General features: G+C 46.6%; 1 protein-coding gene across 1 annotated transcript in view; it reads right to left on the bottom strand.

Annotated features, from left to right (window-relative positions):
• Positions 1-10,103: 10,103 nt before the first annotated feature.
• Positions 10,104-23,514, bottom strand: part of LOC311235388 (transmembrane protein 150A-like) — a 123,415-nt gene continuing 110,004 nt past the window's right edge. Inside the window, exons 7-8 of the mRNA XM_084322842.1 lie at positions 14,447-14,624; positions 10,104-11,178 (exon numbers count right to left, since the gene is read on the bottom strand). Coding sequence (XP_084178968.1) covers positions 10,925-11,178; positions 14,447-14,624 — 432 coding nt within the window. The 3' untranslated portion in view covers positions 10,104-10,924. The remainder of the gene's footprint in view (positions 11,179-14,446; positions 14,625-23,514) is intronic.

The following is a 23,514-nucleotide window of genomic DNA, read 5'->3' as shown; positions in this document are numbered from 1 at the left end:
GTGATGCAGTGAGGCACAGTGATGCATTGTATAGTCTGATGGCTGTTGGAATGAAGGACTTCCTGTGCCGTTCAGTGCTGCATTTAGGTAGTGTGAGCCTAGCACTGAACATGCTCTTCCTGTCAGCCAAGTCTGTGTATAGTGCCTGGCGCGACGACACTTTGTTTCAGACACTTTGTTGTTGTTGCAGCCGACTATCGCATATGGCGTCTCAGGCATTCTGTAGATGACATGTGTCAACAAATGTACATGTCTGTGTGAATTTATGTTGTGCCGTTGTTACTGTAAAAATTTTATGATTGTGATATGTTGTTATTAATGAGACGATGAGCTGTATGTGTGTGTCACTGGAATTTCCCCAAGGGGATTAATAAAGGAATATCTTATCTTATCTTAGTGGGTGGGAGGGGTTTTCCCTGATGGCCTGGAGCTTAGTAAGGCTCCTCCTCTCCGCCACTCTCGCCAGGTAGTCCAGCTCCACCCCAACCACGCTACTGGCCTTCCTGACCAGCTTATCCAGCCTGTTTGTGTCCCCTGTTTTCAGTCCGCTACCCCAGCAGGTCACAGCGTACAAGAAGGCGCCCGCCACCACCGACTCATAGAACATCCTCAACATCCTTGTACAGACATTGAAGGATCTCAGCCTTCTGAGGAAGTAGTCGGCTCTGGCCCTTCTTGTACAGTGCCTCTGCATGTTTTGACCCATTCAGTTTGTTGTCGATGTGCACACTGAGGTATTTGTACTCCTCAACCATGTCCACATCGACTCCCCTGATGGAAACGGGGGTCACAGGTGCACTCCTCCTCCTCCCCAGCTCCACCACCAGTTCCCTGGTCTTCGCCACATTTAGCTACTGCAACGCACTGCTTGCTGGCCTTCCGACCACTGCCACCAAGCCTCTTCAACTCATTCAGAACGTGCCTGATCTCAAACCTACTGAAGTCAGCCCATGTCACCCCACTTCTCAGGGACCTGCACTGGCTCCCCATTGCCGCACGAATCCGCTTCAAGGCCCTCGACCTGGCATATCGTGCGGCAAAGGGAACGGCTCCCGCCTACCTCCGGTCAATGGTCTCTAACTACACACCCTCAAGACCCCTACGCTCTGCATCTTCTGGCCTCCTCAGACCTACTCCTATCCGAGCTCCGGGAGGGTCATCAAAGAGAAGTCTATTCTCGGTCCTTGCCCCACAATGGTGGAACGAACTTCCCACCACAGTTAGGACAGCCGAAACCCGTCCAATCTTTCGCCGTCAACTAAAGATGCACTTATTCAATAATTATCTGAAATGAAAAAAATTAAATAATAATTCTAACCCTAATTAACCTTACTGTCATGCACTTACTACTGTCCTAATGTAGCATCCTGAATATTCTGCTAAGTATTCAGAAGTGCTGACTAACTTGTTACTTCCCCTGTGTGCATAAAGAATGTGATAAACAGTGTTCCTTTTTGATAACTCGCCCGGACTAATGATGCGAGGTGCTCTTCTTTCGCCGGCTTCGATATGTACCATTAACATGACATTGAAGCATCTTTCTCCCTGCCTTGAGTGTCCTATAGTGGGACCAGTTGCGGTCGCCAGCAGGGGGCAGTGGTGGCAGGTGGAGCGGAGGAGAAAGGAGCAGCGAGTGAGAGATGATTACCTGGAGGGCGGAACAGAAGGAAGTCCTCTTCGACAGTGAACTCTCGACGAGCCCCGTTTGAAGAGTCCCGTTGAAGAGCCCTGTTGAAGAGCAACGGGAGATAAAGAGTACTCTGCTATAACACGGGTTATCCTAGAAGTACAAGCGATAGAGAAGTGTGAGTAAGCGATACGGAAAGAAGAACCAACGTCCATAGATAACGTGTTATCCTAGAAGTGTGAGCGGTGTATTAGCATGCTGCTAACGGCTATAGTGACTCAAGTATACCACCAGGCGAGCGTCACTGAAGACCGGTGGTGCATACAGCCACGTTGCGTTAGCAGTACAGACGATAGCAGGAGGGTTCACTAAGACCCACAGTTTAGCTGTGTTTAAGGTAGCCAACAGTTTAGAGCGCGCCAGCCCAGTCAGCAGCCCCGCAGTGGACGTCTCATCCACGCAGCAGAGGACACCTCTTCCTCCAGCAGAGGTCGCCACAACACAGCACGCTCCTCCAGTTCAGCCACTGCCCCTGCTGCCTACCCCAGCCCGCTGGCTGTGCTCGCGGGATCGCCCGACGGCCATCTTGTCACCCGGACGAGGGGTGGTGAGAGTGGATCCGCCATCTTGGTTAAGTACAGCGGTACTTCGTGTGCCAAAACAGTATCCATTTGAGCGAACGCTAACGACCAGTGTCTAGGGGTACCCCAACCATTATAAGCCGGCTTTACTGTAGGTTTTTATTTGGTAACGTGGGCCCACCTGTAACCTATTTTTGTGTATTGTGATAACTGTGTGACGTTCTTGAATTCCCATTGAACTCCTTGACATGTGCCTGGGTCTTCCCCTAATCCAAGCGGGTTTTGAAATAATGTATTGAGCACTAGGTGCCTATGTTTGGAATAGCGTTCCCCTATAATGCAAGTGAGAGCACCTGGTGCCTAATGTGAATATATGCAATATATGCCAAGTATAAACTGTAACTTGCTAATTGACCAGGCTTATATAAAGGAGACGTAGATGGGAGCACGGTGTGTGTGTCTATTTCTGAGCCCATATTCTAACCTTGTTGACCGGGTAAATATATATGACTGTAGTATATTTATTTAACCCTTCCACCCTATTCGCAGCATATGATTAAAGGTCTCTACAGGTGGTCAAGGAAGGGTACTGCTCTGAGGGGAGCCCAATATCTTTATTGAACTAACAGTCACCAGGTGTGGGAGGGCTAACGGAGGTACTGGGGGAAGTGAGAGTGTGTGGGGAGCTACTGCTGACCGCCCTGGAAGGCGAGGAAGACCAGAGTACCATCCCCCAGGTTAGTAAATCCTGGGCCCCATCCGCTCCTGCTGCCCGCCCTCCAGAACAACGTTCCGGGCCCAAAGACGGGGGTTCAGATAGATTGAAATCTACTGCATCCCGCTACCAGGTGGCTGTGTATAACTACTCCCATAAGCAGGGATAATCCACCCTTCTACACTAATATACTAACCTACACTGGTAGCACTCAACACTTTGATGAACATTGTTTGTTACTCAGCTGAGTTATACCCTACCTGCTGTCTTGTTGTACAAAACAAGTAAGTCGCTTTGAATAAAAGTGTCAGCTAAATGACTAAATGTGTAACCATTAATAACCACTTTGCAGTGGTAGAGTAGGTAAAACATTGGAAAAGCATATTACTGTTCCACTGCGACTTGTTTATTATAAAAGTATTTTTAGTTGTTGATATATATACACTCTGGTCTCTTCCAACATGATGGAACAAATTCCAAACATTCCATGACAGAGGGTCTATTCAACCAATCCTTTAAACATCACATATGGAAAACGTTCCAAGCTCAAAAAGTTTGTCGTATTCAAATTATTTAATGTGGTTTTCCAGTGATGCACTGGTAATATAACAGGTGGGTAAACTATTAACAGGTGATCACATTAACGCTAATAATCATCAATATGTCATTTCTAAAAGGTGGATGAACCAGGGTTCCTGCCGGTTTCAACAAGAAACAATACCTTTTTAAGACTACTTTAAATAGGATTTAATACATATTTCACGGCCATACTCGCAAAAAGGTATGAAGGAAAATGACTATGAAAGAAGTAATTCCATAAAAATGTTTGGGGTGGGAACTAGTACGTTATCACCGTACTGCTTACTTAGTTTGTAGCCGACATTTCCCCCAAACACATTTAAACATTATACAGAGAAGTTATTGCAACTTAGAAGTAACTTCCTAATCCAATACACTTTTAATACCTATCATAGTCTAAGACCTTTTTAAGACTATTTAAGGCATAAAATCCTGATTATTAAGTATTTTTAAGACACAGCGGGAACCCTGATGAACTGTTTTCATTTTGAATGGATTGAACCAACAGTGAAGTGACCCTAAACCTGGTGGCACTGCAACAAACTAAGATACTTTCAGCGCCCCCTATTGGTTGTAAAAACATCATCAACACAACAACTCTTCATTGGAGAATTGTATAAGACAAACAACAGGGACAAACATGTCCAACCATGGAATTGTTGGGGGTATTGAAACATATCCTTTTACACAATACGACAATTAAATCTCTTGGTAAAAAAATAAAAAACAATAAAAAAATAAAAAACAAACCAAAACAATCCCTCATATTGTCTGAGTAGGAACGATCCTACCCTTGTGTTTTTAGGCACCGAGTAAAAGCTGCTGTGGTAAAAACAAAACAAAAGCTGGTGATGTAACAGAATTTCCTGAGAAGAAAGAAAGAAACAATAGAGAGATCGGTGTGTCTGGTCGTCCCTCTGGCTGCGTAAAGAACGGCGCGTCTGACTTTCTAGACGCTCGGTTCGATGAAAGGCAAGTGAGAGTATGTCTACGTCTACAAAAGTGATTACATAATGAAGGTTATCCTATAACCCTAGATATATGATTACTGGCAAGCGTCTTGCTTCGCCCTTTTGGACTAGCTCGTAGTACCTATTGTACACATTGAAAGTATTACTCATGCACCTTACATCTATCCAGGCACGCCCCCTTCCGGCTACGTATATGACACTGTGCTCCCCCTATATGGCTGTGCTCCCCCTTCCGAGTCTGAGTTTCATTCAAACAACAGTCAGGGGTCCTCAGGGCCGCAAAGCAAGACACGTGCCAGTAATCATATAACTAGGGTTATAGGATAACCTTTGTTATATTTCGTTACTGGCTGCGCATCTTGCTTCGCCCTTTTGGACTAATGGGCGGAGCAAGGCGCATAGCCCCGATAAATGTACCCCCTGAGGTCCCCTTTACGACCATCAGAAAATGGGGAGGGTCCTGGCCCTCACATTCGTCCTAACAAGGAGCGGAGGGATAGAACTCCGACCATGCGTAAATAGGGCGCAGCTCCCAAAAAACGTACAGGGTGAGTAGACCATGGAAAAATCTCTACCTCACCATGCATCCCACCCGTTACCTATCAATGGGATGCAGAGGACTGCACGAGAGACAGGGCTCTCTGTCAGGTCCATGAGATAGAACCCAACCAAGGGACCTGGCGAGGACCACGACACAACCTCCCCTTCGTCAGGGCCACCGTGCTTTACATTCTAACGAACCGTTGACTGGTAGCCCCGAGGTCCCCCGTGCGTTTCAAGACATATCATCAGTGCACGGAAATAGGGAAAAACAATAGGTGGAGGTTTAGGATGAGTCCTGAGTCCCTGACGTAGCCGAACCACTTTATAACTGGTGTACCAGGCGGGGGAGGGGGGCGTCTGGCATACCGAGGAGACATCCACTCCTCAAGGAGGATTGCTCCTTTAATCCAGGCTGGCAGGTTCCTTAGCGAGGGCAGGGCTCGACTGTTGCCTGGAGGAGACGCACTGCTCCTTTGACCATGAGCCACACGGGGGGCATTTAGAGGGGTTGACAGTTCTGGGCGGGGAACCCCCCTGTGACGTCCGATCTGCCCTGTTATTTTCTCCCGGAAATGTATAGGGCCCTCAGGCTGGCAGATTCCTTAGTGTAACAAGTGTCAAATGAACATTATTAATATTATTATTTTGAAGGATTGAAATGTCACCAAATCCTATGTTTACAAATGTTTATTATGATTTACTTATAATGATGCTTTTATATGAACCGTCACTTTAAGAAAGTTCACGGTCAAGAGCTTCGCTTCCGGTTCACTAGGCCAGTTCATTGTCTAGAGTATTTTTCCGGTTTTAGTCACTTCGCTCCAGAGCGCTCAACCTAAGAGGTAATGATATTGATTAACATGTAGCACTTTGTGGATTCATATGTTGTAAATATTCAGATACAATGTTAGTAATTGAGTAATGTTGACTCAGTATTGTTGTTACAAATGTTTTGGGTAAATTATATGCACAATTGGATGTTTTGGTCTGTGAAATTCGCCGTCAAATACAGTTAGTCATTCATGGTTCTTTGTCGACAGATTTGACTGTCAGGACTGGAAACGAATGTAATGCCGTTCTTTTGTGGTACTTTTGCCATTCATTGTGTGCAGGTATGTGTATTCTAAATAGTTTCTTTCATGTTTATGTATTCACTTTAGACTTTACACACTTTATACATTTATATTCAATGCCATTCACGCTCATGCTAACAGGTTTAGTATGCTAGTAACTGTGTGAAATGTGGCTAGGCCACGCGGTCCACGTAGTGACGTCACTAGTCACTTCGCGCCAGAGCGCTCAACCTAAGAGATTTGACTGTCAGGACTGGAAACTAATGTAATGCCGTTCTTTTGTGGTACTTTTGCCATTCATTGTGTGCAGGTTTTGAGAGCTGAACCAGCAATAAATGGCCGTTACTGCCAACAGTAGAACCGTCTCCTCCTTTCCTGTGGCGTTTGAAGTCCCCAGAACACAACGCAGACAAAACGGGTGTTAGCCAGACCAACACACAGAACACCCGTTACATTAGCAAGAGCAGAGCTCGACTGCCGCCTGGTGGAGACGTACTCCCTCCTGTCTGACCACATAAACGCTGTTATGCTGTTCGACCAGACCAGGACGTGCCGGTCCCCAAGACAGTGTCGTAACACCCGGGACCAGATGCACCGACTTCCAATTCCCAATGCGTTAAGTGTAGGGAGGCAGAGCAGGCCAACTACTCCCTACTGTATTGGCCCGACACCCCAGTCCAGTGGCCGAGGCCTCATATCACTGATATGGGTTCACGCCATCTGCAGGGTCCATTTTTATGTTGGCGCCTGTGAGGATGGTATTCTGAACGGTTTTTCTTTTGCAATCGGCTGATTGGAAGATATGTTCAGTATGGGCCTGACCCCCCCCCCCCCGTTTTCTTGGGTATCAGAAAACAGGGGATAGACCCTCACATTACATCCCATTCATCAAGACTGTAACTGACCTGCTTTGCCAACAAAAAGACTTGATTCGATCGATCATCTTTATTACGGGCACCCCCACTGCCCTTTGTTCCGGACCTCGTAAAAACTAAGGGGAGTGCGCACGTAACTACCCCGATAGGCTAACCTGGGGCTGGGCGGGACCCACACATAACCCCACTCTTTTGAGTTGGCGGATATGGGGAACCCCCCCCTTGCGACAAGCAAGATATGTTAATATCTGCTTCGACGCTAGAGAAGACGTCAGATTATCCTGACAGGGCGGCACCCCACGTACATAAGTCATCACGTCGACGCATACAGGGATTCCCTCTTAGTGACGAGCACACCTGGCAAGGCTCTCGCTTGTTACAAACACCCTTGTCAGGTCTTTGTCTTGACATAATTGATATACCCCATAATAAGGGTTTATATTTTACCCCTCAGACAACCTCATGAAAACAAACATACGAGGTGAATCTGGAACCTTGAGGAGCTGTGTTAGCTCCGTGTTGTTATAAGTGAAAAACATACGCAATGCATATGCCCTTTTATCGCTTGAAACCCAACACGAAAACCAACCATCATTTGGGGGCTCTGAGCTACGTTGTTTAAAAATGTGTCAAACGAGAGCCACCACGACTCCATTTCACAAGACAAACAATTGCCATCCACTTACATTTCTTTATCAGAAAGGGTAACGTGGCCCACTTGTCATTTTGTTTCGGGCACACACTAAACACATTTGAGTGAAATGACTGCATTTTTGTTTGTTTTGTTTGTTTTAACCAAAAATTTACCAAAAATTAAACAAATCATATGCAGACAGGGGGGGGGGGGGGGGATCACAGGTGTTTAGCCCGGTCCTGCAGCCTTCACCTCCTGCCGCCTCGTGCGGTGCACCCTCGTTTGCCCTGAGGGGCAGGCGCCCTGGTGGCACGGGTCGGGGGTCGTGCAGCAGCTGCTGGCAGGTCCCTACCTTCCCATCCAAGCGCAGGGTAGGCAGAGGCACTAGGCTCGCCTCGTGGGACACGCTGTGGGGAGCGCTGCGGGACACGGCCTTGCGACGCCTCACATTGGGTCGCTCCCTGGTCTCCGGCCTGGAAAAGTGGCGACCCAGGAGCAACCGCTGCTCCTCCATCTCCCTGCAGGCCACCGACACCTCCTCGATGGACGAGCCGAACAAGCCGTCCTCGGAGAGGGGCCTTCCAGAGAAGACTGCTATAACCCCAGGTGTCTGTGGATCAGGGTGGTTAATGCCATGAGCTTCCCCAAGGCTATGCTCTGCAGCTGCGTGAGGTGCAGGCTAGCCCCCAAGGCCTGGGCGAGGAGCTCACAGTGATCCGGACCCAGCGTCTCCCCACTCGTCACCAGCTTCGACTGAAATGACGACAGCTGGGCGATATTGGTCGCGGCGGCCAGGTTCTGTGTGGCGGCGATGAACGCCTTGTCGGCAGAGGACTGCTGCCAGCGGCTTATCCAGCCGTGGCATGCCAGTCCTCAAACCCTGGACCCGACCCTCCACCTGCGTAAAAGGCAGGTGGGAGAAGCGTCAGGCCCTTGATGCGGGACACCACCTGGCCCCTGACGACGTAGGCATCCATGGGTGGGAAGCCCGGGTACAGCATGTCAGGCTTGCCACGCGGGTCCTCCCTGAAAAAGTGCCCGACCATGCCATCTGGGATGCTTGAAGCCTTTTTACAACGCATCCGCGTTTCCGGGTTCCCGTTTTGCGCTCTGATTGGCCAGGTCATGTGACATGAGCGCCAATCATGGGACGGCAAGTTTCTACACTGGTTAAGCTTAGGCACTCTTCGAAGTTGGTTAAGGTTAGAGTTTGTCTTAGAGCGTGACGGCAAGTTCTTTCGCCGGTTAAGCTTAGGCACTCTTTCGAAGTTGGTTAAGGTTAGAGTTCTTAGAGCATGGCGATAGAACGCCAGGTAGTAGGCTGTTCGACGTGGAAATGGGCAAACACGCTATTGGGCGCACATGTCACATGACCTGGCCAATCAGAGCGCCGGAAACGCGGATGCGTTGTAAAAAGGCTACACGCATCTGGGATAGGCATTGGTAGGGGCTCCGGCAGCGGGGAAGAGAAAACGTAGCTTATTCTGATGTCTTTCTTCCTCCAGGGTCACATCTCGCAGGGTCAGGGTTGTTAGGCCCGACACGCCGGGTGAGGAATCGGAGAAGGGGTCCTCCATCTCCACCAATGGTGGCCCCATGAAGACTTCCTCCAGGTCCAGTGCTTCCGCGACACCGAAGGCCTCCGGTCCCGCGTACTCCACTTCCTCCTCTCTCAACCATCCGCTACTCTCTCTCTCCGTTGGACGGGAGCAAGCGTGAGCAGATAGTTTGAGCCGCAGATCATCCGCCATCAGAGAAACCACGTCTGGGCTGGTTGGTGGCCTACCCAGGCCGGACTCCGCAGGGACACCAGAGCCGGGGATCCTCCTCACACGAGAGGGACCCGCCACGGCCTCCGGGCGACTCAAACTCCCCACTGCATGCCGTGAGGGCTCACCTGACTGCCATGACAGCCGGTCCAGGGAACCCCCGCAATGAGCGGTGGAAGCCAAGCGTTGGAAGTGCTGGTGGAGTCCTGAAAAGGACTTTTTTTGTGGTGGTGTTGCCATCTCTAAACTAAATTCACACTAATAACTATCTCTAACTCTCAAACTGCAGGATGCTTCTGAGCAAAAACTTTCGAATGAAAGAACGAGGGAGGGGGAACACAGCCACACCACAGGGTTATATATGTAGCCGGAAGGGGGCGTGGCTGGATAGATGTAAGGTGCATGAGTAATACTTTCAATGTGTACAATAAGTACTACGAGCTAGTCCAAAATGGCGAAGCAAGATGCGCAGCCAGTAACAAAATATAACTGACGGAAAGAAAGGTTTGAGTGTGTGTGTAGTGTACACAGTGGTAACCATTGTAGTCAAGTCCCCCTACCCTGCATGAATCCAGCATTTCCTTTGCACTGGAGCGCGGCTCTGTAGATTATTCTTTTTTGAATGCCATGAAATGGAACAAAATCAGTGGATTGTAACACAATTTTTTTTTCAAAAATGTTGCTAAATGAGTCCCTGTAACTTCTGACTGAAAAAAGAAAAAAAAACATGGGAACAATTGGTCTTGGAGGCGGTGCAACAACAGCATGCAGATCAGGCTGGGACGTGACTTGGACTATGATGGGAGCATTAAAGTTGTGTGTGATTGGGTTAAAAAAAAAAGGCAGATACCAATGGGCCTATCTCAAACCCTGCCCTCTTTTCTTAATCCTCCAATCACAACTGTTCTTTTCCTCAGAAGAAGAAAAAAAGAGAGGAAGAAAAGAGGGCGGGTTTGAGACAGGTCAATTGTTTTTAATGCTGATAGCGATTCTGGCTACTCGACTATCAGCCAATACAGTTACAGATGTGACCCAGTACTTTTACACAACAATATAGACTCGCACCGTTAGTTTGGGGTCACCGCACACAATCATTGAGATAGATTCCATGTTTCACCATTAGAGAGATCTAACACGATGTGTGCTAAAATATGCAGAAAGCCAAGTTGCTTTGCTTTGCTTTGATTTGATTTTCTTGCTGTTGGACTTTAGTATTGGGAGAATTCTCCTCCTGGCACAATACCATCTATTAGCCTGGTGTCTACTGGTTTTCCAGTAACAGCATTGGTATTGATGCATCCCTACTAAAAGGCACTTGTAACATAAAGTGTGCAATACTGTGCAATGTGAATCTTTGCTGGCATGTCTACTGTACAGAACAGTATAAATATAGAGTCAATAGAAGTCTTTGGTCATTGCTGGACAGGCCAGCTTTGGCGGCGTGGCTGAGGTGCCCTTCAACTCTCCAGCTTGTCCGTGATTGGTCCTATAGTCTTGTCAATCACCCTAAAGCCTATATGCGATTGGTCCGGGGCACGACAGCGTGCCATAGTTGGGTTACAGCATAGACAGACTCTCTGGCCTGTGGTGGTTGGGTCCTCCTGCTGCCTCCGCCTTGTGGTCGGTGCTAGGGAAGCTTTTGATGCCTCCTCCTCCTCCCCTGGCCAGGACCATCAGGGTGTCTCCGGACATCCCTCCGAACTCGAAGGCAAATGTCCCGTAGAAGGTCATGATGATCATGCAGAAGATCCACTCGAATATGGCTGAGGCATGCTGCAGGACAAAGCTCTCCTGGGCGAAGAAGACGCCGCCTGGAGGTCGAGAGGTTAAGGAGAACGGGAGCTGCACGACGGGAATGTGGAGCAAGATAAGTAAGCAGACAGACAGACAGACAGACAGACAGACAGACAGACAGACAGACAGACAGACAGACAGACAGACAGACAGACAGACAGACAGACAGACAGACAGACAGACAGACAGACAGACAGACAGACAGACAGACAGACGAGGTCCCTCCCCTTCCACTAACCACCATGAGACCTTTCTGAAAGAATATGTACGGCTGGTAGTCAATGGTGAGACAAAAATTATTCTTTGATCCCGTTTGATCCTTTGTCTCTCGCTGTTGACTACTGTACATAGTCTTTCCAAAATAGGGTCCCATGGTGGTCCAGCAGAAGGGGAGGGACACACACATAGGCATGTTCACACAAGAACACCATAATAGAACTGATACACACCACACACACACAGTAAGTGATACACTTCTTTCTCCAGCAGGGGGCCATGTAACATGTAATATTATAACCAGCTATACAATAGGTCACATTCAAACTACATCCTACAGTTCTACATAGAGGCAGTGATGTTTCTTATTCCCATTGATGTAGTATGTTAAGATCAAAATGGCTGATGTGTCCGTACTCATCATTTAAAAAAAGCCCTCAAAACCCACCTTTTTATCCTTGCTTTCAACCCATGAACTCCTTCCTCTCTCACCTTTTTATATAATTATTTTTTAATATTTTCTCTCTACTAAAATTGTATTGTATTATTTGTTTTGTAAAGTGTCTTTGAGCATTCGGAAAAGCGCTATATAAATCTGATGTATTATTATTATTATTATATATTTTTTTTTTATCCACTTTTTCTATTTTTCTCCCATCCCAATTTTCCACTGTGCCAATTCTCCCCTCCCCTGTCTTGAACGTTGCTCGCATATGCCCCCCACTGGCTGGTTGTAGGGAGGATAGAAGCCTTGCATCACGTGTCCCCTCCGATACACGAGGAGGCAGCCTGTCACATCTTTTCACCTGCCAGCGCGGACTCTCATTGGGGAGGTGTAACATGTGGGAGGCTCACACTACCCCCGCCATTTCCTGTCTCTGCTGTGCAGGCGTCCCCCAACCGACCTGTAGGAGTCGCTGTCCACAACGTCCAGATTACCACCCATCGACTTCCACACGCTAACTCTGCCAATTGAGTTAGTATGACGGCCGGCCCAAGCCGGAGGCAACGCCGACAGCCGGATTCGAACCCGGTGTCTCTTGCGTTGGTGACGAGTGCAATGTCCGCTGCGCCACCCAGTCGTATGTATTATTATTATTATTATTATTACTCCTCTGCAATTATTGTGTAACTCCAGAGATACTCCTTCACAGACAGTTGCCCAAATAATACAGATGCACGCCACTACCTATGCTGTATGAACCCCTAATAAATGGCAGGGTATGTAAGTGAACGATTGCCTCCCCATACTAGGGCTGTCAATGAATATCCTATATATAGTCAAATGAATAACCAAATTGTAAAAAACAACATACATTCGATTGTGAAAATTTATATTTGATTGTGAAAAGAAAAACCGTCCTCTTGACTTCTCACGTGGGCCTGAATGTGCTGCAGACAGGAGACACACAACGTTGCATTCATTTAGCAGAGTGAAAATTAAATGTAGGTCTATTCCTTGAGCTGCTCGAGTTCAAAATCCAACTCGGAGAGGGTTTTGCATTCTAAAAAATGTTGGAAATACTTTTCTTTTGGTCTTGAAATACTTGCTTTTGGTCACTTGACTGCAAACTGACAGCCCTACCCCACACAGACAGGTCTACTCTGACAGCACCAGACAGGCCTACTCTGACAGCACCGGACAGGCCTACTCTGACAGCACCAGACAGGCCTACTCTGACAGCACCAGACAGGCCTACTCTCACAGCACCGGACAGGCCTACTCTGAGACCACCAGACAGGCCTACTCTGAGAGCACCAGACAGGCCTACTCTGAGAGCACCAGACAGGCCTACTCTGAGAGCACCAGACAGGCCTACTCTGACAGCACCAGACAGGCCTACTCTGAGAGCACCAAACAGGCCTACTCTGACAGCACCAGACAGGCCTACTCTGAGAGCACCAGACAGGCCTAGTCTGAGAGCACCAGACAGGCCTACTCTGAGAGCACCAGACAGGCCTACTCTGAGAGTACTCTGAGAGCACCAGACAGGCCTACTCTGACAGCACCAGACAGGCCTACTCTGACAGCACCGGAGAGGCCTACTCTGAGACCACCGGACAGGCCTACTCTGAGAGCACCAGACAGGCCTACTCTGAGACCACCGGACAGGCCTACTCTGAGACCACCGGACAGGCCTACTCTGAGAGCACCAGACAGGCCTACTCTGACAGCACCAGACAGGCCTACTCTGACAGCACCAGACAGGCCTACTCTGACAGCACCAGACAGGCCTACTCTGAGAGCACCAGACAGGCCTACTCTGACAGCACCAGACAGGCCTACTCTGAGAGCACCAGACAGGCCTAGTCTGAGAGCACCAAACAGGCCTAGTCTGAGAGCACCAGACAGGCCTACTCTGAGAGCACCAGACAGGCCTACTCTGAGAGCACCAGACAGGCCTACTCTGAGAGCACCAGACAGGCCTACTCTGACAGCACCAGACAGGCCTACTCTGACAGCACCGGAGAGGCCTACTCTGAGACCACCGGACAGGCCTACTCTGAGACCACCGGACAGGCCTACTCTGAGAGCACCAGACAGGCCTACTCTGAGACCACCGGACAGGCCTACTCTGAGACCACCGGACAGGCCTACTCTGAGAGCACCGGACAGGTCTACTCTGAGAGCACCGGACAGGTCTACTCTGACACCACCGGACAGGTCTACTCTGACAGCACCAGACAGGCCTACTCTGACAGCACCGGACAGGCCTACATTTTCTTTGGATGTGGGTTAGTTGGAACATCTGAAGACAGAGTAACATGTTCATCCCATATGGAAGAGGATTCTAAGGAATATATAGTTCTGCCTTCAGAACGTTTTTATAAGAAACATAATGTTTCTGCCTTCAGATATCATTACCTTACTCATCTCATCCATGTTCTTTTTCTTAATAATACTGTTAGATTACTTGTCGACAGGCCATATATGGCAGGTTCTATAATCCTTGTGGATTTACTGCCAAGGTTTGACTTAAAACACGTTTGGCAGACCACATAAAAAGCGATTTGTATGGATCTTTTTCACGCTGGATCCCTTCCATCCTCGTTGAGCAGGAAGGATACTGAGCACCAGAGCGACGAGGGCCAGCAGGGCCAGACCCAGGCGAACGTGTCCCATCCAGTACTCCTCCTGGGTCTTGGCCAGTCGGTAGGTCAGGGCCACCTGCAGACAGATGAACAGCATGCTGGTGGGGAAGGCCACCCCGGCGCCCACGTAGTGCAGCACTTTGGCGTAATCCACCTGTGGAGCAGACGGTTACACAAAACAACACAAATGCAAACACAAACGCACACACACACACAATCTACACACCTACCCTCACTCATACATGCAAACACACACACAGACACACAATCTACGCACCTACACACACATTGTGTACACATACACAATATAAGCTCCCACACACACACAAACAGGGGCAGCACGACCCTTTAACACACACACACACACACAGGGGCAGCATGGCCCTCTAACACACACGCACACAGGGGGGAAGCACAACCCTTTAACACACACACACACACACACACACACACACACACACACACACACACACACACACACACACACACACACACACACACACACACACACACACACACACACACACACACACACACACACACACACACACACACACACACACACACACACACACGGGCAGCATGGCCCTCTAACACCACTCTGAGAGTGTCACTCTAATATCTAGGACCAAATAACACATTTATGGGATGTGATATGACGAGAGTGTCAATAGGACTCTTAGAAAACACTGTGGTGGAAAATTGTGTAAATAATTAGGAAATAATGGTTGAGATGGTGGGTGGTGTGGCTGCTGTGCGTTTACCAGAGACCCTTCACTCTGCCTGTATGTTCTTTCTTTCTTCCTATTCTGCTGCTCAGGACGTTGGGTAGTGAGTGCACGTTATGTGCACGTTGCGTACATCATGTGTCGCCTCCCTACTTGCCATGTCCCCACGTGGAAGGCATTTGATTGGATACACATGCTGCTGGTGGGCGGTCCATGGTTCTCTGCTCCCGGCTTCAAAAAGAAAATGGCGGCTTGTTCGCTTGTCAACTATCTATAGTTGAATAGATATTGCTGGATCTTGAGTCATTATGCGATCTGCAATGCCTCGTTTGACGGTTTGATCAGAACTACGTTTGATGTTCTGGCGACATATAGTGGCTGAAAGGGTGGACGGTATAAACGGTATACGGTATGAATTTGCGCTACGGTATGGATTTTCACTATACCTTGTGACCGATAGACTAGAGCAGCTAGTCACAGCAGTAGCAATGACGTTAACGTTACTTGACGATTCACTCGACGTTTGCAGTGGTCGTTGCATCGTGTTTAATTGTACTGCGTTTTTCTCCACTTGCTAACTATCAGTAGCTAGCCAGCTAGATAACGTTAGACAATGCCTCATGTATTAAACTAAAGTGAATAGTTGACTGGGTCATTTTAAACAGTAACGTTAGCTAGGTAGCTAACGTTAGCTCACGGAACAACGATAGCTAGTTAGCCAACAATAGCCAACAACTGCAAAAACGAATGCCAAACTGATGATATCAGACGTTGATATCAGGAGCTATCAGTAGCTAGATAACATTAGACAACGCCTCATGCATTAAACTAAAGTGAATAGTTGACTGGGTCATTTTAAACAGTAACGTTAGCTAGGTAGCTAACGTTAGCTCACGGAACAACAATAGCTAGTTAGCCAACGATAGCCAACAACTGCAAAAACTAATGCCAAACTGATGATATCAGACGTTGATATCAGGAGCTATCAGTAGCTAGATAACATTGGACAACGCCTCATGCATTAAACTAAAGTGAATAGTCGACTGGGCCATTTTGTTTAATGCTTATTATGTTGAAAGAGGAGCTGCACTCGACTCGACTCTTGCCGGAGCATTTGTTGACATGGGTCTGTGAGGGGGAGGGGCAAGGTGTGCAGCAGCAGCTATGTGTGCCTCAGAGAAGACAGCAAGCTAGAACTCCGCTGATAATTGGATCATGTTTTTCGCGCGTGTCATCGATCGGCGAAAATAAAGCATTATCAAAATTCACAGATCTCATATTTATACTGAATATCGGCCAATACCGATCGGGGCATCCCTAGTAATAGCTGCCATACCAGTGTTTTACCCCTTCAGAAGCATTTATATAGACATTTTAAGATAAATGAATATACCGTGATATATACCGTTACAGTCTATGCTTCAAATTATACCGTGATATACATTTTAGACCATGCCGTCCAGCCCTACTATACATGCCTTTAAAAAGATCAAAGATTATCTGAAAATATTTTAAATACTAGTCATAGTGATGTAACTGCAGAATATACCGGTGAATAAAAAAAGAAATTTTATCACGTCAGCCCAACCCTAGCTGTTAAACCCAACCCTAGCTGTTGTGAAGGGCCAGATTAAAGCTGAGAATCTACGTTTATTGTTTTATATACCTTGTATATTATATATATATATATAAGTCATCTCCCTTTAAGCCTGCGTTTGAATCCTAGTAATATTCACTTTCCTCATTGGATAACGCCCCTGACGTTCTCGGCGCCAGACAACGCGCCCCTAAAGTCAGGTTTAAAGGCGAGTCTGGGCATGTTGGAACATGCCTGGTGCCGGCGCATTGATTTGAGACGAGAGCTGAGGTTTGGCACTAGAAAGCCACTTAAGTATATATATCGTGGAAGGCGCAGCAGCAGTAGTGTGATTCTAATGTAGTGTGAAGCAGTTCGTCTAAACAGAGTGTTGTGAACCTAACGTGCGAAGTGAATAGTAAAAGTGTCAGAGTTAATGCAGTAACGTCAAGTTCGACTTAGCTTAATGTGAAGTAAAGAGTCGTCATTTAGTGTGAATCGTGTTACAGCAGTTCGTTCGTGTGCGACATTACCCAGCAGTTTGTTCGTTTAGTAACTAGTGCAACCTTAGCAAGTGCGCATGGACTTAGTAGTTAGTGCCAGTACACGAGGAGGGCCTAGTCTTGGACCTACTGGACATGTGCATATTGGAACCTACGGCGGCGATTGCAGAACCAGTATTGGTTGGATTATAGTGATTGTGGAACGTACTACTGTGGAGAAGAGCCTCGTTAATACCCACTGTCGTTTGGATTTAACCACCTTGAAGATCTTACCTCGGGCTAGCTTCGTGGACCGAAGCTGGCTGGCTATCGTCATTGCTATCGGGCAATTGGATTACAGCTATTGCTTTGCTGCTGAGCATTTGGATTATAAGGACTGGATTCCGTACGAGAACCCCCTTTCTTCAATTGAACAGACTGAGTATCCGAACATTCTTCTTTCCTCCAGAGCTTACATCTCTGGGAGGATACCCCCCTGTCTCCAGCGGTACCATCGTTTGCCCACTATAGTGCCACCTTACGCCAGGCGGCGTTTAGTCTAGTATCCCAGCTTAGGAATTATTCATTCCAACTGACTTTGCTACTGACTGACTTTATTCATATTCTTCGCCATACAAGCGCAACCCTTAATTCCCATTCTGTACAATTGCTGCATAATAATAAATATTCTAAATGATATTTCTTTGTCACCGTGCCGTATTATTCTGAGTGTCTGCCATATTATAACTGTACTTTCTGGCAAGTAATAATAATGATAATTAGCAGTGGTTTAATCTATCACAATCTTTAATACAGTCAGGGTTTTGTAACCCCTCAGTTACACTAGCTGTTAAACCCAACCATAGCTGTTAAACCCAACCGAGGATCTACAGTATCCTACATCATCACAGGAAGATATTCCATGAAATACCTCTTAATGGTGAAGTGCAGAACAATTAACAAGTAAGGCCTAAAACATGACATCTACCTGTCAGAAGAGCTCAGCCCATGAGTTATACATATGATTTTAAGACTACAAATTCACACGCACGCACGCACACACACACACACACCATAAAATACCACAGCTGGTAATTTAATTGAATGATGAGGTGCGGCAGGCAGCTGGTTCACCTCCATAATTACAGGGAAGAAACAAAGAACACATAAACAGCCTTTCTACTGCTTGGTTATGATGATACATGCGCTCTAAAACTATCTGCTCCAAAAGATCCACAATGTCCCCTTTAGGGAGGTTAAATTGATGGTGTCTGTCATGCAATGTTTCAGAGGACTGAGGCAGTACATGTAGTATTTCATGGAACATTAGGGCTGATCTGAAGTAAGATTGTATAGGTTGAGAGTGCAGGTTGAGGCAGTATATACAGTACTTCATGGAACATTAGGGCTGATCTGAAGTAAGATTGTATAGGTTGAAAGTGCAGGTTGAGGCAGTATAGTACTTCATGGAACATTAGAGGGGGGTGAGATGGAGGGAGGGAAGGGAAAAGGCATTCCTCTGTCTTCAGGGGTACGTGAATCAGCAGCCCCTGAGAGAGTTGTTTACCCCGTCAACAAAACAGTCACTGTGGTCATCTTTACACTACAAGGTTTTACCTACGAGGCTCCGGTCCTGTTGGCTTTACACCGAGCCAAACAGAGGGGTTCATTATGTAACAGAAGGCCTGCTCCTATAGCACAAAGCAGGGAGGAGGGCCCATCGGCCAATCAGGAGCTGGCAGGAAGAAGAGGACATGGTAATAATCTAGGATGGTTTTCGGGGGTCGATGGTTCTGTGGAGGGGAGTTGCTCTTCAGTGCAGCTGACTAAACACCACATTTGTATGTGACTTTTAAATTATTTGAATTGTTCTCTACCACAACTACAAAACGGTGACTCTCTGAATTCCTTGTAAGAATCATGTATGTGGATTTACTGCCATATGATTTACTTTCAAATGCTTTGGTAGATCATATAAAATGTTTAAACATGTACGCAAATTGTAAGTTTGGGAAGGTTTATGGGACATAAGCGCATGCAGACCGACCAAGAGGAACCTGAGCCACAGGAAGGGGCCTCCCCGCAACACTGACCTTTGACCCTCAAGTGTACACACACACACACACACACACACACACACACACCTAAACACACTCAAATGCACACATGTGCATATACAAATACATACACAAACCTTACCATACATAAACACACACACAAACACACACACACACACCCTCTGTAACCTGCTACCACAATCAGATACACACAAACACACAGACTAATGTTAAGACTCAATAATATTTAGGTATTTTAATTTATGCTTGTCTGCTTGTCTTTCTTTGAAGCCACAGAAACATTTTGGGGGAAAGTTAAGATTGGAGTCGGGGTAGTTGCTACCTCTTGATGTGTACTTGTTTCCTGTATGACGGTGATGTATCCTATTAATACAGTATGTGTCTTATATGCATATTGCATTGGGTGAGTCAGTTAAACAGTTTTACAAATGGACACGTCTCCCCCATGGATAACGTTACTACACTGGTCCTCAACATCCTAGATATATATAGAACACTAGATAGCTTACCCGCGCTGCCGGCCAATGGAGAGTGACGTTGTCGTAGGGCGGCCATCTTGCCCCAGGCAGCTCAGCTACTGATAACATTAATGTCTATGGTGCATGTACTATTTAAATAGTACATAGATTGCTCAATTCTTTACCGATTTTCAAACGGGTTGGTTTGCTATAAACATCAAAGATGTAGTTATGATACTGCATACTTGTAAAAAAAATAATAATTTAAAGATGTTTTTTTACAAACCGCTTGATTCATAGCCACGTTAATAATGCTTGTAATAAACCAAACCGTTTGTAAATCCGTAAATATTATGAGTATTTTTGTCTGTGCAGATCACTCACCCTCACTCAAGGCTGACTGGGGCAAGATGGCGGCGGTTCAGCAATGCTTGATTGATTGATTGATTGATTGATTGATTGAAAACTTTATTAACAGATTGTAGAATGGGTAACTGTACAAACAAAACTGTACATTGGATTATTGACAAGACCATACTTGGTAATTTACTGTACATTGGAGGGGGTTGTGTTCGGACATTTACAGGGGCCAGTTTCGAGTTGCAGTCTCCCTTAGGTGTTTTTTGAGAGTGTTTTTGAAAGTGGGTAGTGATTCACATTCCTTTACAGCTTTGGGTAGGGCGTTCCACATTGATGTGGCATAATTGCGAAACGTGTTTAGTCCCTTGTTTGAGCCGAATCTGGGTTTAACATGATTTGTGGAGCTCCCTCTGGTGTTGTGATCGTGGTATTCACTGACCTTTGGGAAGTATTTTGACATGTACATGGGTACCTTGGTCGTGTAATGTATCTTGTAGACCAGGCCCATTGCAAGTTGCTGTACTCTGTCGTCTACTCTAAGCCATCCTAGGTTGTCAAAGTGGGCAGGGGTGAGGTGGGTTCTAGGAGTAAGGTCAAGCAGTAGTCTGACCAGTTTGTTTTGAGATGTTTGTAATTTTGTTTTTAGCGCCTTTGAGGTGCTTTGGTACCATGAGGTGCAAGCATAGTCGTAGTACCCTTGAATGAGTGCTCCTGCTAGAGTCTTCAGGGTATTCTTGTTTACTAGTGAGGAGATCCGGTACAAGAAACGAGTTCGTTGGTTGACTTTTTTTATTACATTGGATGCCATTTTGTCACAGGAAAGATTTGCCTCTAGGATGGAACCCAGGTAGGTAATATCTTCTTTCCTTGTGACAATATTGTCACCCACTGTAACTGAGAAGCCGTCGGTCTTGCTGAGTTTGTTATTTGAACTGAAGAGAATGGACTCTGTTTTGCCCATGTGTAATGATAGTTTGTTATCAGCGAGCCATATGCAGATTTTGCCTAGTTCTGAGCTGAGGGTTTTTTCAACCTGTAACTTGTTCTTGTCAGAGACCAGCAGGGCTGAGTCGTCCGCAAACAGGAACAAGTTGCAGTCACAAGCTGACGACATGTCATTTGCATAAATTAGGAACAGTAGCGGACCTAGTATGCTTCCTTGTGGAACACCACAGCTTACTGTGAGGGGGGGGGGATAGGGTACCGTTTACCTCCACCATCTGCTCTCTCCCCTCCAGGTAGGATTGCATCCAGCTCACTGATAGACTATCAAAACCAATTGCTTTTAGCTTGTCAATCAGAATGGTGTGATTGACAGTGTCGAAGGCCTTTTGTAGGTCCAGCATGACCATGCCGCAGTATTTGCCCGCGTCCACCTCTTGTTTGATGTGGTCGTTTAAATAGAGAAGACATGTGTCAGTGGAGTGGGATGTTCTGAAGCCAGATTGGAATTCGTAGATTAGATTTTTTTCCGCAAGGTATTTTTCGACCTGTTCGTATACAATTTTTTCCATGACTTTCGAGATGGAGGTAAGTATAGAAACAGGGCGGTAGTTGCCTGGGTCTAATTTACTGCCTTTTTTGTGCAGAGGGGTCACTCTCGCAATTTTGAAGTCCTTGGGGACGTGTCCCTGTTTTATGGAGAGGTTTATTATGTGTGTGATGACTGGGGTGATGGCGGCTGCTGAGACTCTGAGGAATTTGGAGGGGATGTTGTCATGGCCAGTGGCCTTGTTAGGTTGGAGGGCGCTCAGTTTTTTGAGTACCTCATCTGTTGTTACCATTTCCAGTTTGAAGTCGTCTTTGTGGACCCCTAGGTTCTTGTAGTATGCTACTATGTGTTCTACCCCATAATGCCCTGAGTGGGAGGATAGTTTGTTTACCAGTGTTGTGGCTATGTTTGTGAAGAAACTATTTAAGTAATTGGCTACATCCAGCTTTTCTGTGATGAGCGTGTTGTCCGTCTTTATGTTTATGTTTGAGAATCTGGTTTTAAGTTTTTTACTGCAGCCTAGTTGGTTATTGAGTAATTTCCAAAGTTGATGACATTTTTTTTTGCTGTTTTGATCATGGAGTTTACATCATTTCTTAGTCTGTTTCTTTCCAGTTTGAGTTCAGTCACGTGGGCTTGGAGTTCACTGCTCGTGCTTATGGTAAGCTTTGACTGACTTTTACGAAACTCAGAGCATTTTTTGTCTCTGGTTTTCATAGCGGTCAGTATTTCAGCGTGCATCCATGGCTCCGTGCAATCTTTTACCCTGGTGGTTCTTAGGGGGGCCATGTTGTTTAGTATCGTTGAAAATTTGGTTTTGAAGCCAAGCCATGTTTCTTCAACCAGTGTACCATTGAGCTCATCTGACCAGTCCAGACCCTCCAGTTCAAGGTTAAAGGCCTCACTAGAGTAGGTTTTGAGGTCTCTAGATGTGACTGTTTTGTGACAGCCAGCCTTTTGTTTTAGCTTTTTGCGCGTACAGAATATCATATAATGATCACTTAACCCGCATGCTATAACCCCTTTATTGGCGATCTTGGACTTGTCAGAGGTCAGGATGAGGTCAATGGTAGTCTGAGTTGACTCACATACACGTGTGGGTTGTGTGATTAGCTGGCTGAGGCCGTGCAGATCACAAAACCTATTGTAGGATTTGAAGACGGGTGCATCTTTTTGTTGCATATCCGTGTTCCAATCCCCAATAAGAATCATTTCTGTATCCTCAGCTCCAGCTAAGCACGCATCCAACACATCATAAAAGCCATTTTGGTCTGGCGGTCTGTAAATTGTGCCGACTAGAACAGATTTAGCCCTTTCAAATAGAATTTCTACAAAAACAGTTTCAATAGCCTCATGATCTAGGTCTGTACGGTTAATAAATTTGGTGTCTTTATGGATGTACATACAGACACCTCCTCCATGCCTGTTCCTGTCATTGCGGACTAAAGAATAGTTCTCCAATTCAATTTCCGGGTCTGTTACTGATGAGTCCAGTTTAGTTTCTGAGAAACATAGTATGTTTACCTTACCGCTAATGAAATGTTGTCTTATTTCTGCCAGTTTGTGCCTGAGGCTATTTACATTAAGATGGAAGATATGTAGTCCGTTTTTATTTGCTGTGTTGTCAATATCCTTGAGATAAAGGTAGGGTTCTTCTTCTGTGGGAAGGGGGGGGGGCTCTGTGATGTCCGGAGGGGGGGTGGGGGATCCTTTGATCAAGGTGGGTGTCCCGCGACGAGAGGGGGGTGGGGCTGTGTTGTTATTATTTGGTCCGTGTGTGGGAGGGGGGGGTGGGTGAGATTCTTTGTCATGTTCATCTGCTGGCGTCTGTGTTGATTCCGTCTGGTGGTGGGATTCCGTGGGGAGGGGG

Source organism: Notolepis coatsorum (genome assembly GCF_963971535.1).
Source record: "Notolepis coatsorum genome assembly, chromosome: 10".
NCBI lineage: Eukaryota > Metazoa > Chordata > Actinopteri > Aulopiformes > Paralepididae > Notolepis > Notolepis coatsorum.
The sequence above is the reverse complement of the archived record's forward strand: the minus strand, read 5'-3'. Positions and strand labels throughout refer to the sequence as shown.